Raw genomic sequence first — 16,260 nt, 5'->3', positions numbered from 1 at the left:
TTTACTAAAATAAAAAAGGACAAAAATAAATAGTCTTTTTTTCTGTCTTCCACCCACTTCAGGCCCAACACCACCCTGTTGGAGCCAGGGAGCCCTGAGGCATCCTCCGCAGTGGGCACAGTGGAGGACTGGCTGCAGGCCATTGGCATGGAGAGATACAGTGACAACTTCACTGCAGCCGGCTACACCACTCCGGAAGCTGTGGTCCACATGACACAGGAGTGAGTACAAACGGGTGGTAACAGAGAAAAAAGGAAGAAAAAACTGGAAAAAAAGAAGTAAAATTGATTCATAATAATAATTTGCAATTTCTTTTTAAGTTTCTGTGACTTTAAATAGCTAGCAAAATCCTTAAATCTATCCCTTAGCAATGATCACACTTGTTGATGAAAAAATAATCCACACCTCTAAGACATGAAAGAACATGATGTTCCCCATAATGCACTTCATGTCTACACCTGTGTGTTTTTTATACATGAAGACATGACAACAATGTCACGAGCTGGAGACGTTAAATTCTGCATCTTTATTTGCTTCCTACATAGCCTGCTAATTGGTGGCTATTTAAAACATTTATTTCTGCTGTGTATTTAAAATATGTTAGTGTTTTTTAATAACTGAAGCATCAAGAGTTCCAACATATAGCTTTATATTCATCTATTTGAACACATTCTTGTCTTTAATCTTTTTCTTTTTTTCTACCACTAAGATCACAGAACAAGTTTTGCTTGCTTGTAAGACAAAATACTTATACAGGGAAACTGTTTAGCCAATCCCCATGATGTAAAATTCATCGTCTAGATTTTTTTTATTTTTATTTTCCTCTAGAGTTCTAAACATTTTTTCCTTATGGTTTTTCAGGGACATGGCACGCATAGGCATCTCCTCTGCTGCGCATCAGAACAAGATCCTAACCAGCGTCCAGAGTATGCTGTCCCAAATGCAACAGATCCAAGGCAGAATGGTTCCTGTCTGAGAGGAGGAAGCAAAGGAATCAAAATGACATTTTTTTCTTAAAAAAGAAAGAAAACATAATAAAAAAAGTTAAATATAAAAAAGGAGACAAATAAACTATGAAGAAATAGTTTACCTCATCAACGCACTTTAAATTGGATCTAAAAGAAAACAAGACCTTGATGAAGAAAAAAAAGGTGTCTAAACTGGCACTTTTTCATAAATCTGACCTTTACCTTCCCCTTTTTGTTGTTTTGGAGAATGGAACACTTCTATCTGCAGCATTTTTGGATTCACGGGGCGGGCGGCTGAAAAAGTGCTTCCAAGAGGCCAATCTGGAGTGCCTTTAAAGGTCTGGAAGGAAGGAGGGCAGTATTGGGATCTGACATTTCTTCCTCCTCTTGGGCAAACAGCTATCTCTTGGAACTTTCCCTCTGGAATACTCCAAGGAACAGACTTTTTGAATTTCCTGTGACTGTGTTTATAGTACATGACTTGTTTCTGCGGGACTCAAAGGCTGCCCCGGCCACCATTGTTCTCTTTCTCTCCGTCAGCTGGATCTGTTTGATATCTCTTGGAAAGTGGAGGATGCTACCTGTGAATATCTCAGAGGTTGAGGGCTGCAGTCTTTGGGGAAATGCTGGTGCAGTGAAAGCTTATTTCAAGGATTTTTTTTGTGGTCTTGCCTCTCTTCTGACCTTGTTTTTCTCCCAGAATGCCAGATTTTGCTGCCCGCTGGGCATTACTGAGAATGTCTTTGATCTTCCGAAGGAGACTTCCCACACCCGTCTTCCCAAAAACAATCCCTCCTACACCTTCGATAAACACACACTTTGGATTCTTCCATTTGTCTCCCATCGGAATCAAAGCCCTCACCTCACCGTTACTGCAGGAGCTACAGACTATTCGTAACCACTCTGAATGGACGCTTGTTTGGAACGCCTGTATTGGTTGCATAAACCGGAGGCAAGATGATGGATTTTACTTTCTCTCAAAAGGACAATGTGGATATAAATGGAAACGCAATCATCAGCTACAAAAAAAGAAAAGAAAAAAAGAAAAACAAGAAAATATTGAAGGATTATTGAAGCTGTCTTTAAGGTGAGTACTTTTCCATTCTGCTGCCCAAACCAACAAACAGATAAAGAAACTGAATTAGGCTTTCCTTTCTTGTGGTGTTGAGTTTCTAATGTCATGCATGTGTTGCTACAAAGTGAGAATCACCAGCTCTCCCCCAGACCTCCCCAACACTGGCCCCTGTGCTCCAGAAGCCGTGTTAATTAACACGCAGGTTGCACCACCTCAGTCAACCGGAGCAGATCAATAGGCACTGTTCTGTGATCAGTCTGCAGGCCTGTTGCCTCTGGCATCTTAATGAGAAGAATTAATCAGCAGCTGACACCCAGTCAGCCAAACAGAGCTTTGGAAAAGGGTTTGGAAAATTTAAAGATCCGACCACGAGGTGCAGCTTCGGTCTCGGTGTATTTTGGTGAATATCAGTGATGTCACAGTTTCTCCTCTTGCCTGTACTCTCTTGAGAAATGTGCATTTTTTTAATGAGTTCAGTTAATTAGGATGGTGAAATACAGATTTAGCTTACACAGCCAGTTAATTCTCTACTGAGCACCATAAGCACTTTCTCAAGTCGGAGCTCCAGTGTTATTGGATGTGTATAAAAACTCAATATGAGATTTTTTTACATTTTTTTTTAATGAAAACACCACTGTTACCCCAAAATGACACTCTTTGCTTCAATTCTCTATGGTGAGCATTTGAAATTGACTTGATGCAGATGTGCATTTTTGCCCTATTAGAGTGAGATTTTGTTATACTTTTTAAAAATGGAAATTAATTACAACGTAAAGTCTTTGTTTATTTATTAGCTATTTATACTGCCATTTTATTACTAATGGAATCACAAACATCTGGTGACTTTTACCAGATAACAAACTTGGCCGATTTGCAAGCCTTTTGACAAAATGAGGGACTCCTATTGAGTTTTTGTTAAAAGAACTGACTGAACACATTAAGAATAGAAAAGAAATCAACCCATTAAAATAAAATCTTAAGGAACAGCATGCTTTTGCTTTAAAGATGCACATGTTTGACATTTGTTCGATTTTTTTATTTTTTATTTACAAAAATTTACAGATCCCTCTTCAATAAACATTTGAATCCATTGATTTTTCATTAAAATATTGTATATTTATGCTGGGCAAGTAAGTGATTTTTTTTAATTAAGGAAAAAGCCTTACTCAGAAGGGCTTTAAAATTGAAATGTTTGATTCCAAATAGGCTGGCCATCACTAACACATTACATTCCTGTTCCGATTGTTTTATTTATTCCTGTAACTGTAGACATTAACATTCTTGTTTTACTGACATGCAGAACAGTGATCAGTGCACATCTGCCAAAAGTATCCAATCTTTGCAATTTTATTGACTGGCTAATATTTAAAGATGCTTTGACCTGGGCCAAATTCAAGAAAAGTGAAGTAGAAATCAAATAACATTGCAAAATGGAAAAAATTGCAAAATAGAAATTGTTAGAGAAACATTTATTATGTTTAATAATTATTATGTAGCACCATATGTTATAGGTGCTACTAATTTCACCACATTCACTTTCGTAAGAAAAGAAAATTCTCAGCCTGCCACTCAGCAAGCCGTGCTGAAAAGTTTCATTAAAAAAAATAAAACCCGGGATCTGGATTTTTTTAAATGTTAGATGCTGTGAATTGTAGCAGCCATATTGGGTCTAACTGGATATGGGCATTTATCATATCGTTTATAAATTTAGTGAAAAGATTGTTTTCTTGTTATTTTGAAAATACCAATGATGAAGTTGTTGTTGCAATTGTTACTTTTACTATTTGTGGTTTCATGAGAGTCTCAATAAATATCAAGTAGTCTGAAAATGGGCTTAAATGCAGCTACTGTTTGTACTTTAGTGAAACAAATTCCACTTCTTTAAGTAAATGGTAAATCCTGTAGAAACCTTTTTAAAAACTGGGAGTGGCAGTCACAGACATACAGTTGCCAAAAATAAGACTGCAGAGAAGTCACAAATAGCCCTTTGTCGTCACTTTTATCATTTTCACAATAAATAAAACAAGACATTTTTAATCAAAGTCCTTATTGCCCATCCATAGCCTCAATATATTAGAGCAGAGTTGTGAAGAAATCCTGAAAGCAATAGTTGGATAAGCAGCTGTTTGTTTTAGCTTATTTTAGAACAATATAAACTTTAAATATTATGAATATGGTCTGCGGTTTAGTATCTCACTATTTTCTGGACCATACAAGTTTGTACGTTAGTTGTCACGTCACATCGTTTCATCTGCTCAGCGGATTGTGAGTTCACCAGGAAAATTCTCAAATGACGACGAGACACAGAAAAGCACAGGAACGCACCAATTTCGTTGTCTTTGTGACAATGACAATAAAGATTTATCTTATCTTATCTTATCTTATCTTCAGTGTTGTTCCACAGCTTTTTTTAATACCAGTGGCCTTTATTTGAACGTAATCTGACAGGAAGGGAGCAGAGAGAGCAAAGGCATAGAGGACGGGGCACTCGCTCTAACATCCGCGTCACGCAGCTCCATGTTGTTGATGGATAAAATCCTGACAGATAAAATCTAAAAGCTTACCAGTAACTTTTGGTGAACTTGGACTGATCTGTAGAGTAGCAGCTTAGCGAACCAACAGCACCTTAGTGCAGCAACATGCTCCTCATTTGGCTGAGAAAACAGCTGCAAATTTAACAACGATTTGAATCTTCTTAATTTGCTAGCATTGCATCACAGATATAAAGTTTTTCAATTTGATTCTTGTTTCAAGGATCATTACAAAAGCTTGTGTCTTAAACAGCTATTAGCTAACTAAGTTATTTCTTCACTTTTCTCTATGCATATTTCTTCAAATTTCTTCATGAGAAACTGTTAACGGCTGAACAAAAGAGTTATTACAGCTTGCCAATATATCCTGCTCCAACAGCACCGGCTCAGAGTTATCAAACACAGATGCTGTAAAGCTGCCTATTTGTGTGCTTTTGATTTGTGCCAATAAATCAAGGACGCATATTGAATATCACACACATACACTTTGCATTATCTCTGCCTGGCACTCTGACACTGGACTTTCTGGCCAGGGAGTCCAATGTGCCGTCGAGCTGCAGAACAGCATGGTTGGTTGGAATTAGATGCAGAGTAGAAACAGTTTACATTGAAAACCGCCGTGACTGATGCAGCTTCTCAGAACTTTCCTCTCTCTCTTTCTCCCCAGATGCTGCCGTCCATCAATAACGGGAATCTTGGCCTCGTTTGCCACGAGTGGATTTTTTTTGCCGCTCTTCCTCCTTCTTCCTCGTCGTCCTGCTTCCTTCTCAGCCTCTCCTTTCGGGGCGTCTCCTCCACCAATGAGAAGACAAATCAGTTCACACACGCCTGGGATATTCACCGTAGCAGCATCTCGGCTTGACAGTGTTGCCATCCCTGGGGTTGTGGCCATCCGGCGATGAGTTGGAGTTGCTATGAATGAATTTAACAGCTTAAAAAAAACAACAACAACAAGAAGAATGTAATATAACAGAGAAAACCTGCTTTGGTGGATAAAATACTTTTTAAATTCACTTCAATTGTGATTTTTTTTATTTGTTCTCTTTGCATGTAGAGTAAATAGGGTTTAATTTGACTGTGAGAATGAGATGTGTGTGGGCGTGTTTGTGTGTGTTCTCTGATGGACATTTGTAATTGTGTCTGTTTTCATGCCACTGTTGAGAAGGGAGGAGATAACAGAGCTGTATAGTTTTTGATATTAAAAAAATGAAAAAGCCTGGACTATATTTTTTTCTTTTTGTGTCATCTGTAAAAAAAAAAAAGAGAGAACATAAGGTGTGTTGCTCATGTCATGTATGCTTTCCTCAGCAACAGCATTTAGTGAACAGCTTTTCTGGAGTGAAACCCATTTGGAGCTGCACGCAGTTGGACGCGTAGAGACACAACCGAGACACTAAACGTCTCCAGTGCATACAAAAGCATATTGGAGTTTGGACTCTCCGTGCTCGTTATGAATCATGGAGGAAACACTTTCTGGATGTGAAAATGGGCGCGGTCAAAAATTACGCACCTGGACAGAACAAAGGATCAGAGGGCGAGGGAGGGGGGTATGTCTAAAGAGGATTTTTTGTTTAATTTTCCGGAGTACATCATAAAGCTACAGGTTGACCACAATGGGCTATATTCATTTTTTTTCCTTTTCTCTACAAACTATATGCTCATGTGAATGTTTCTGAACTCTTGAGAGACAATTCATATACAGTAATAGAACACCTCCATCCTTAATAGAGCTCTGCAATCCTTTCTAATTGTTTTCCTTTTTGGGCGGGTTGGGGAGTTATTTCTTGAAAATGGACCTGCTTGGATATATGCAAGATATGCTTGGAAGGAGAAGGAAACCAGAATGTACTGTAAAATACTTTTTTCCTTTACTTAAATGTCAGATAAGTTTTAAAAAAAAGAAAAAGAAAAAAAAATGAACATAACGCAAGGGTTAATGTTTGTCATTGTATGCCTTCCGATGCCATAATGATCTAGACATGTAGATCTAACATCCTCTTGATCCTTTTTGTATTTTTTTTTCTTTTTTGGACATCATTTCTTTGTTTTGTTTTTGTTTTTTGGTTAAGGAGCTATAGGTACATGTAACTTATGTCATTTATTTATGTCCTTTTATATCTAGTTTGTAAAATAATAGCCTAAAGTGAAGTAAATAAAAGGGGTGCCAAGGTGCATTCCTATTAAAGTAGAAACTATGTGACTGACTCTGTGCCTTTTCTCTGCACACGTCCTACGGTTCCTCACGCATTTTCATCTAAACACTAGAGAGACTAGTACTCTAGAGACACAATTTTAGTTTTTAGAAAGTTATGTTACAATGTAGCAGTTAGCATGGAGGGCATTTCTAATTGGGATTTTTTGAACTTCACTTTTAAGTCAGGTAGTTTTAAGGTATTATCACTAATTGTTTCATTACCTATAGTAGACAGGTGTATCTGGAATTTATACACTCCATTTCAGGCAATACCAACTATTCAAAGTACTTTAGAGCTACTTTTTCACACTGAATGTGGTATGAAATACACCTTTCATACTCATACATATAGCATTACGTACTGTATATATTGGTTGGCAGTCGGGGATTAGTATAAGTCAAGTTGGCATTGTGGACTGCTGAAAAGCAAGTCCACCTGCGATCGATATTCATATTAGTAGGATTCTTAATTTATACAAATTTTGCCTCAGACATAATGACATTGTTACGCTTCCAGCCATATAACATCTGCAAATGTTTTAATTTTTGGGATACTGAGGTTAAGTTGGCTGATCATTTGGTTAGATCAGGTGGGACTCACTAGATAACCCAAATTTGAGTCGTCTTTTCTCTGTATTGTCCACATTGAAGACTGTCCAAATGACCAGTTCTGCTCAAGTAGGATAAACATTCAGCCAGTCACCAGCCTGTCTCCGTATTTCACTGAGTCACATTAATCCATTTAGTAAGAGGGAAAAGGATTAAAATAGCACATCAAGCAATCTATTTTGTTTTAGATTTCTCACTTACTTGACTTAACTGAAAAGGGAAACATTGATTCTCAGAATGATAGAAATGGCCACTTTGTGGGTAACTTGAGGCTCAGTACAGCACATGATCAGAGATAACATAACTCTGGAAGTCTCAAAGATTGGCCCTCGACTCCTGTCAGGCCTTTAGGCTGTTGCTTGTGCCATTTGCCGCTTGACAAAGAACACGTGTGCTTGTGTGTAATCAGGACAACATATTCTTCTTGCTCTCATTTCCAGCAGCTATAAAACTCTCATTGTCTTGACTCTTTAATTAAGTTTGGAGGACCGATAGTTTGAGGTGAGGACAGGATGGTTTTAGACAGGGCTCATGTAAACCTTGAGCCAAATTGTTTGTGTTTTGTTTTTTTTACATTCTGACATCAGCAGTGAAAAGGCTTTAACAAGCATTAAACCCCTGAAGGTTGCAGAGGAAGACGGCTATCTGCCTCAGAAGAAAAGTATGCCTCTGCTGCAGACTGTTGGCAAGCTTATCGTGGAAGTAAAACAGACGATTGGCCGGGCTGAGATTGATTAATTTCCTCTGTCTGAGAACACCCTTTTTTATTTCGATAAATTGCGAATGATTAAATTTATAGCTGAAAAGTTACTTAATGTTATTCTAAAGAGTGTCTCATGTGTCCATATCAAGTTTCCGCACAATTAAAAAAAACTTTCTTTTTTATTCAAAAGTATGTATGCTTAATATTTTCAAATAGAATGACAGAAATAATGGAGGTTTTTTGTCAAAAGGTTGCAAACTGTGATTTATTTCTCTTAATTTTCCACAGAAATTGAATGTTCCACACAGGAAAATGTATTAAACCTAAAAACTAAAATAAAACAGCTTGCTACAATTTAAAAGACTTAAAATATTTCTCATAGTGTGTATTGCAGCTATAAATTATTTTGTTTTAAAGATTCAGGTTGGTTTTGTGGCTGTAAGTAGATTTTTATCTGAACCAAACGTTAAAATGACTCAGAGGATTGTAAAGGTTTCTGATCCCTGTGTTAGACCAACACAAAAAATACACAACTCTTAAGTGGAAGGGAAATGTCATATGGGTGTCAAAGGTGACTTAAAATAAAAATCTCTAAAAGGTTTTCAGCCCCCTTTACTCTAAAATCCCCAAAGAAAATCCAGATTGTCCAATTGCCTTCTGAAGAAACTGACTCTACAAGACTCCACAAGGCCCTGAACACAACATCCCAGCAGTGTAACATGTTGATGGCAGCTATGGGGAGGCTTTTCTTCAGCAGGGACATGTAATCTGTAAGGATATTATCGAAATAAATAAAGATAATCCTGGAAGAAAACCCATTAGAGACTAAAAAAGACTTAACACTGGGATAGGGTTTTGCCTTCCAACAGGACAACAACCCAAATAATACAGCCAAAGTGGCTATAAACTGATTTAAGTCCAATCATCTTCATATGTTGGAATAGACCAAAGTCCTGAATCAAATCAAAAATGTGTTGTGAAAGTTGAGATTTACACATTTTTTGATTGAGCTTATGCTATTTTGAAGAGACGAATGTCTTTAAAGAAAAATCAGTCTCTGAATGAAAAAGCCTGTTGAAACATACAGTACATTGAAAGACCTATATGTATAAAGTTAAAGGGATAAACAAACATAGTTCAGAACTAGAAAATGTGTTAAATGTGTTAAGAGAACAATATAAGGATAAGTTACACAAAGAAAAATGATAAGTGCATTTTTAAATGCCAGAACAGGGAGAGAGCAAGAAAACACAATCCAGACCCCATGATTTTAGAAGTGCAGGACAACCTGGCTAGCTGCAGTACTTGGAAAAAATCTAACATCAACTAAGTGAAAGAAAAGTTCAGGTGGCTGTGAGTCAGCTGGCATGTTGCTTATTTCCTCACACAAACAGTATCATCCAAAACCTCATTCAGACAATGTGGCTTGGTTAAGTATAAAACACAGATGGTGAGGAAAACAAACCCATCATTGTGTTTTACAATAGACTTATTACAGAGGCTTTGAATTTATGATGAAAACTCTGACATACCATTTAATTTTTAACTAGATCTCTCTTTTTATTAGGTTTGTTTGTCACTACTAAAACTCACTCAGTCCAAACACAGGGAGGCTCTGAATGAAATGCTGACTGATTAGAAATGCAGTCCAGAGGCAGGCAGTATAAGAAGTTTTTGCCAGCAGTTCCACTGATTACAGCATCTGATCATCTTAAACCCACAGCGTCTGTCATTTCTACGCCATGCCAGAATTATGTTACAAATTCTGTTTGAAGGAGGCCTGCAGCCTGGAGTTACTTTCATTTTCACATCCTCATAGGGACACTCCAGGGACATAATTCACTGGCTGGTAACTTATCTTTACACTAATATTGAGCCACAATTTTTTTTTTTTTTGCCTTACCTCTGAGGCCAGTTGTTACTCTTTGCATGTTTTATCATTTATGCAGCTTTCTTGGTCAATCTAGTTCTTCAAATTCTGAATTTTCTGAAGAATTGTGGTAAATAATAAAGCAATTATAGAAAATAACTCACAAAGGACTTTGCAATTGTATTTTACGCCTACCTTAGCCATCCACTGTGGATCACCATGACTCTCACAGTATGTCCCTGTGCAGCCCAAAGCTCATTGTCCACACTAATGCTGATAATAACACTCATTCACTGGGGTGCTGCAGAACACACAGCAGGTTATAAAAATTTGCAAACCAGCTCATGAGCAGTAGTAGAAAACAACAAGACTTGATCTAAGAAAACCAGTATTTATAAATGATCTGTTTTCTCCATTTGATAACGTTTCTCAAGGAATCACAACAATGCAAATCTGAACTATATCCTTTCTTTCAGGTTTTTCTTTTTCCTGTCCTCTCAGTCGACAGTGGACATTGGGTGTACACACCTTTGTATAGTGAAATTTGTCACTTATAAAGAAAGAAAATAAGATTTTTTCCAAACTTTTTGATTTGTAATGTGACCTGCTAGCTGTTAAGCCTAACTGGGAATAATATTGACATATTTGTGCAGCAAAAATAAAAAGTAACAAACTAAAATACTATGGATGCATAGGTGTGGAATCTGGCTACAAACCTGTGTTTAATACCAGGCAGTACACACTTTTCATCACTCCAAGTAGAGAAAGTTTTGTTTCACCATTTGCTTTTCTTCACATTTTCCTACTTGTATCTCAAATTACCGACCACAGAGAGTTTCCAAATTATCAGAGAGCTCTCATTGTTAAAACTTTAGTGCAAGAGTACAAAAGAATATCCATGACTTTCCATGACATTATCAAGAACTTATCCTACCTCCAAAATTGAGGAAAAGGCAAAAGACAAAATCATTTGAGACTTCCAAAAGGCAATTAAAGTTTCCTAAAATCAAGTAGGACAATCTGCATGCTCTGATTAAACCAAAGTGAAACCTTTTGGCTATTACTCTACAGTGTGGTTAGCACAAAAATTACACTGCAGTTCATAAAATGACCACACCATACCAACAATGTGATGGAAGGAACTCTAAAATCATGTTTAGCCTTAAAGACACCTTTGTCTTGAGCACTAAAATTTAATGCAAAGAGTTATCACAGGTCCCCCTAAATTAGTTTCTTTTTAGGGGTCCGACTCCATCGTCAAGTGAAAGCAAACAATCAAACCCGATTACACCCACACTGCTTGGAAGCTCAATGGTTTTGTCAGACAATTTAATTAAGAAACCGTAAGGTGAAGTGCTTGTCCTGAAAACAGGCTTAACTCCTGCCTCTCAGGACTGTCACTTCAATCTTTTTGACTAGGTCACTTTGTTTCATAATTAAATTTCCTGATTTCAGATAAAACCCTCTCTGTTGGACCTCTAAGCCACTCAATGGGGCGTAACCCTTCACACTTATTTTGTCTTTTGTGTTGTCATTATTGAGTGCATCCTTAAATCCATCCAGTATTAAAATCTCTAATCCAGCCCCCCAGTGTTAATCACAAAAAGTGTCTTTTCTTAAAGAAAGCGGTAATATGGGGTGGGTTTTTTTTTTGAGGAGAAAAAAAAAGTTGATGTGATGTTCATTTGAAAAATAAAAGGGTGAAAGAAAATTGCAAACAACCAAAAAAATAACCTGACCTGTAAAATGCCTCAGAATATTGATTTGGGGGCCTCCATTAGAAATGGCCTAGTACGTGACCTCGGAGGACCTTTGATTGACAATGTGTAGCACCTGAGAGGATAGGCCCAAAGCAAAGGAATAAGGAAGTGAAGCATGCTTGAAATAAAAAACAAGAGTAAAACCTGACAGAACAGTAGGTCTAACTTGAAACCTCTCTTAGATACTCACCATGTACCCACCAAACACTCTGACATAATTAAAATGAAATTAATGGAAAGTATGCAAAGTGAAATAGAGAACTAAGAGAAAGAGAAAAACAAATAGTATTGGTCAATTCAATAAAAATTCAGAACACTGTGTTTGGATCTCCCCAGATATTATCCACCATAAAGTAGCTTTGTCTTAGTGGTTGCTAGTTTAGCTCTATAACTACCTGAACTGTCTGGATTCAGCGTATATCAGATTTGATTTCTTCAACTACTATACAATAAAAGCATCCCAAAAAAGTGATGCAAAAGTAGTTAATTTTAGCACTTTACAGTTTTAATGGAACGGTTAAACCTAGTTAGTCTGCTGGGACAAATTATTCAAGTAGTTATTCCAATTTCTGAAATCTCATTCTCATAAACATAACATTGTTTTGTGTCATTTCGTATGCTGGATGTGATGATCCAGATCTTAAAATGTTTTGATTATTTTTTTTAAATGTTTTGATTATTTTTTCTGATTAAAAAATGTTTTTAAAAAAAGTGTTCATTTTCAGTATAAACAGTGAAGCTAAACTATTTTTAGATTGATAATATGCATCAGTGTCATCAGTGTTTACAGAAAATATTTTATTATTTTCAAATTAACAGCTGCAGCAAACCTGGACAACCAAGGAGTTAGAGTTGATTTAAGTCAATAGACACCAAATCAATAGCAAGAAGAGCCTCGGGGTGAGTGGATTTTGTAACTTTCACCACCTGATTTGTGTAGGAGACCTTCTGTCTCTCCAGAATCAGGACACTGTCTGATTGTTGGTCTCCTGGGAGAACGTGGAGCTTTATCAACCTAACCACACTAATCTCTCCTCTAGACCAACGGGAGCTGCTAGGTGGTCTGTTCTCAAATGAACCCAACCGAAGGACGCCTACTTGACCACTCGATCTTCTTATCCTGAACAACTGGCCACACTGCTGGTCCCACCTGATAGACTAACCTTTGACTTTTCTCAAAGCGCATACGCACGCTGAACAGAACCAAATCAGCACAAGCAAACATGCTAATCTCAAAAGCAAAACACGTTTTCCTTCCACCAGATCTCAGAGTGTTAGGGGTTATGAGGATTTTGCCTCTATTCTTGCAAGAAAGGAGAAGGTTAATCAAAACAGCCCTTCCTCCCCTCTTTCTCCTGACCCCCTCCACAGGGTCTGGATGGGAGCCTGATGAAGGTTCAGCAGGCTATCAGCTCCAGCAGAAACCTAGTTATCAGAGTGAGAACTATCTGAAAGACTGAAATGGACAGACAGCTATGTATATATGGAAAGACAAAGGCAGAAAATTGAAAAATAGAAGTAAAAAAAAACTATTGGAGAACTTTTGAGATAGTCGGGTTATTCTGTTCAAATCTTTTGCCTCCAAAGACTTTTTTTTTTTCTTTATTTAATTTAGAAAGTTGACACTGAAAAGTAATATGAGAAAATGATTGGGTGAACGACATTGAGGGGGGGGAAAAAAAGACACATTGTGACATAACAGCTATCCATCATCCGCTGGTTTGATCTCTGGTGAGAAAAAGGAGAGTAGATAAAAGGAGACAAAAAGCTGGGTAATGCCATCGAGAGTCAGGCTCAGGGGTTTTCTCTGTCCGCCACGGCTTTGGCCTTTGGACTGATGACATCAATCAGATTTACATCAGAGCTCACAGGTGTGCACCCAATGCATGCGCGCACACACACACACACACACACATTAAAGTATGTCTCTCTATCTTCACAAGGACTTCCATAAATTTTTGCCTAACTAATGCACAGCACGTCTTCTAACAGGGTCCGGGGTTTGGCCCTACAAGATGCAGTGGGTCCTCATAAAGTAGTATTTGTTGGGAAAATGGTCCTTACAGTCTATCAAATACACCCCCCCACACACACACACACTCACCCCCACGCGCATACACTGCTAAGGGTTCATTCCTTACAGTTTTAATCCCCATTTTTCAGCAAGTTGGAGAAAGGAATTAAAATAGCGGCCATAAAGGGGGGGATTGTAGTACAACATTGTGAGATAAGATCAAAACTGGAAAAGTGCAGTATGTCAAAGCTTAGCGCCTTTCAACAAAAGTATTCCTCCATGTCTCAGAGTTGTTTGCTAAAATGAGATATGAGGGTTTATAAAGAAAGATAATGTGGTTTTACATTTCACGTTGCGAATGGATTACAACTTCAACTCGTTGGCCAAAACAAATACCATCCAGACTCAAGATTTGCTTTGGTTTTATTGGGTCATAAAACACTGAACATATTACAGACTTTTTATGACCACTGTATATAGCAGGATCATAGTGATTCCATGAAGCTATCCAAAAACATAGTGCAAAATCCTTCAGTTAAAACTTGCAAGTCATAACAATTTGACGGACTAAAGAAATATTGTTTGAGTACTGGTCATTTTGGACCTTCAACAAATTGAGCTTAAGTTGTTTTATGAGGTTTTTGAGTAGGACATGGAAACAGTTACAGGGGGAGATTTTAATCACATAATACTATACTAATCCTGGGGAATTTCATACCTGCTTTGGCAACTAATAATGTAAAGTCATTTTCTTATAATCTACTTTAAGTAAACTGTTACAGTAAATATGTGCCAGCAGCAAGTTGCTTAGACTTACTTTGTTTTGATCAGTGGTTGTTTTTGAGGTAATATCAGTTATACTTCTTAAGAGTTGGCTGAGCAACACTAGGATCAGAACCAAAATTATGGAATATGGTTTATTAAATCAACTGTAATAAAAATCCTCTAAAAACAATATGCCATAAAATTTGAATTATTTTAAGTTGTAAAGAACATTGGTTCTGGATGGTTTGCTTATAGAACGGATGAACAAAATGCCAATGCTTTGATACAAATGGGGGTACAAATTATTGCAGGGGTAAACAGCTATGCAAAAGTTTGGGAGACTGGAATACTGGTGTTCAAGCAATAACATAAAAGATTGAGCCGTTTAAGATACAAGATTAAACAAAGCAAATCAACAAAGACCAATGAAAATGAACAAAGGTCTCCAAGTTAATTTGCCCGTTCCCCATTATATATTTCCATTTTGTACCTACCCATTATTTAAACCATTGAATATCAGTTGATTTTTCCTAATAATATATAAATAAAAACACGTAACTTTCACAGAATTGTTTCTAAAAACTTTGTATGACGCTTCTGCTGTTAGAAAAATATGAACAAATATGATCAAACCAAAAAAACTTTAACCATCCCACAGCTGGTATACATTATTCTATGGAGTCATACAACCACAAGTTCTTAAGTCATTCTTTTAGTTCATGCATACATCAAGGTTTTAGCCAGAAAGGAAAAACACTTTGGGAATTATCTTCCTAAAGAAAAAGTAGCATAATGGCCTCTTTAAAGCAGAGAGAAATAAAAGGTGGTTCAGTATTTTTATGCAGCTTGCGTTTTAGTTCTCAACACTCAAACTGCTTTCCCAGTGCAGAACAAGTTGTAATGCATTAATTCCCATATCGCCCTCAAGTACAGTATGGAGAACCAAAGGTTACTTGTATGCTGGGAATGGCTGAAGTCCCTCAGTGATCCCAAAAAAAGTCAAAAGCAGGTAGAACATTAAAGCCTTGCTAAATTAAGACAAATCAGCCAAACCAGAGATCGAATATGGGGATGTGAGGAAGGCATATGGTTTTCAGACATTACAAATAACAGCTTGTGTTCTTCACACAGTTAAAATGAGTTGTGAATAATGAGCATCCAGTGAGAACTTCTAGTAAGCGAGGCTGTTATTTGCTTGCATATGTTTTTTAAACATTTTCTCTCCTCTGGTCTCAGTGACCTAGCGTCGTATTTAAGACATCATCCGCTCTCTGAACTTGGGCCCCCACAGTCCTGGCTCCCGAAGCCCCCCTTGGTGTGAGGAATGGTGGAGCTGGGCTGAGTTCCTCACCCACAGACGACCCCATCGACTGAGCAGCTCTCCACTAGCTAAATGATTGATGCTAGCTTTAGCTAACTAGACTCCTGAGTCCTAAAACAACTAAGGCTGGCTGGCCAGTTGGCTGCGGCCTGTCTGTGTTGGTATGTGTGCGTGTGTTTGGGTGTGTGTGTTATCAGCCCAGGAGACTTCGTACAAATAAATGTGCTGGAAAGAGGCGCAGTGTTTGTGTACGTTTGTGAGAAAATGTGCTTGTGGCTATAAAAGTTTAAAATAGCAAGACCTTTTAAGTAGTTTGGAAAAGAGAAGAGAAGGTGAGAGTTGTTGCATTTCTGTGAGCGCAGTGAAAATCCGAAGTTTGCATATACTTTTTTTTTAATTGATTTAGGTGTTATTTTTGATGGGTGGAATGATGATACAGGAAACATATTC

General features: G+C 37.5%; 1 protein-coding gene across 5 annotated transcripts in view; it reads left to right on the top strand.

The window, feature by feature from the left end:
- The window catches only part of epha4l (eph receptor A4, like), a 66,211-nt gene extending 59,440 nt beyond the window's left edge, over positions 1-6,771 (top strand). For all 5 annotated transcript variants that reach the window (XM_028045047.1, XM_028045046.1, XM_028045048.1 and 2 more), the window contains exons 16-18: positions 63-221; positions 862-2,055; positions 5,242-6,771. In XM_028045047.1, the coding sequence (XP_027900848.1) occupies positions 63-221; positions 862-976 (274 nt within the window). In that variant the 3' untranslated portion in view covers positions 977-2,055; positions 5,242-6,771. The remainder of the gene's footprint in view (positions 1-62; positions 222-861; positions 2,056-5,241) is intronic.
- Positions 6,772-16,260: the final 9,489 nt, after the last annotated feature.

Source organism: Xiphophorus couchianus, chromosome 18 (assembly GCF_001444195.1).
Source record: "Xiphophorus couchianus chromosome 18, X_couchianus-1.0, whole genome shotgun sequence".
Taxonomy (NCBI): domain Eukaryota; kingdom Metazoa; phylum Chordata; class Actinopteri; order Cyprinodontiformes; family Poeciliidae; genus Xiphophorus; species Xiphophorus couchianus.
The sequence above is the reverse complement of the archived record's forward strand: the minus strand, read 5'-3'. Positions and strand labels throughout refer to the sequence as shown.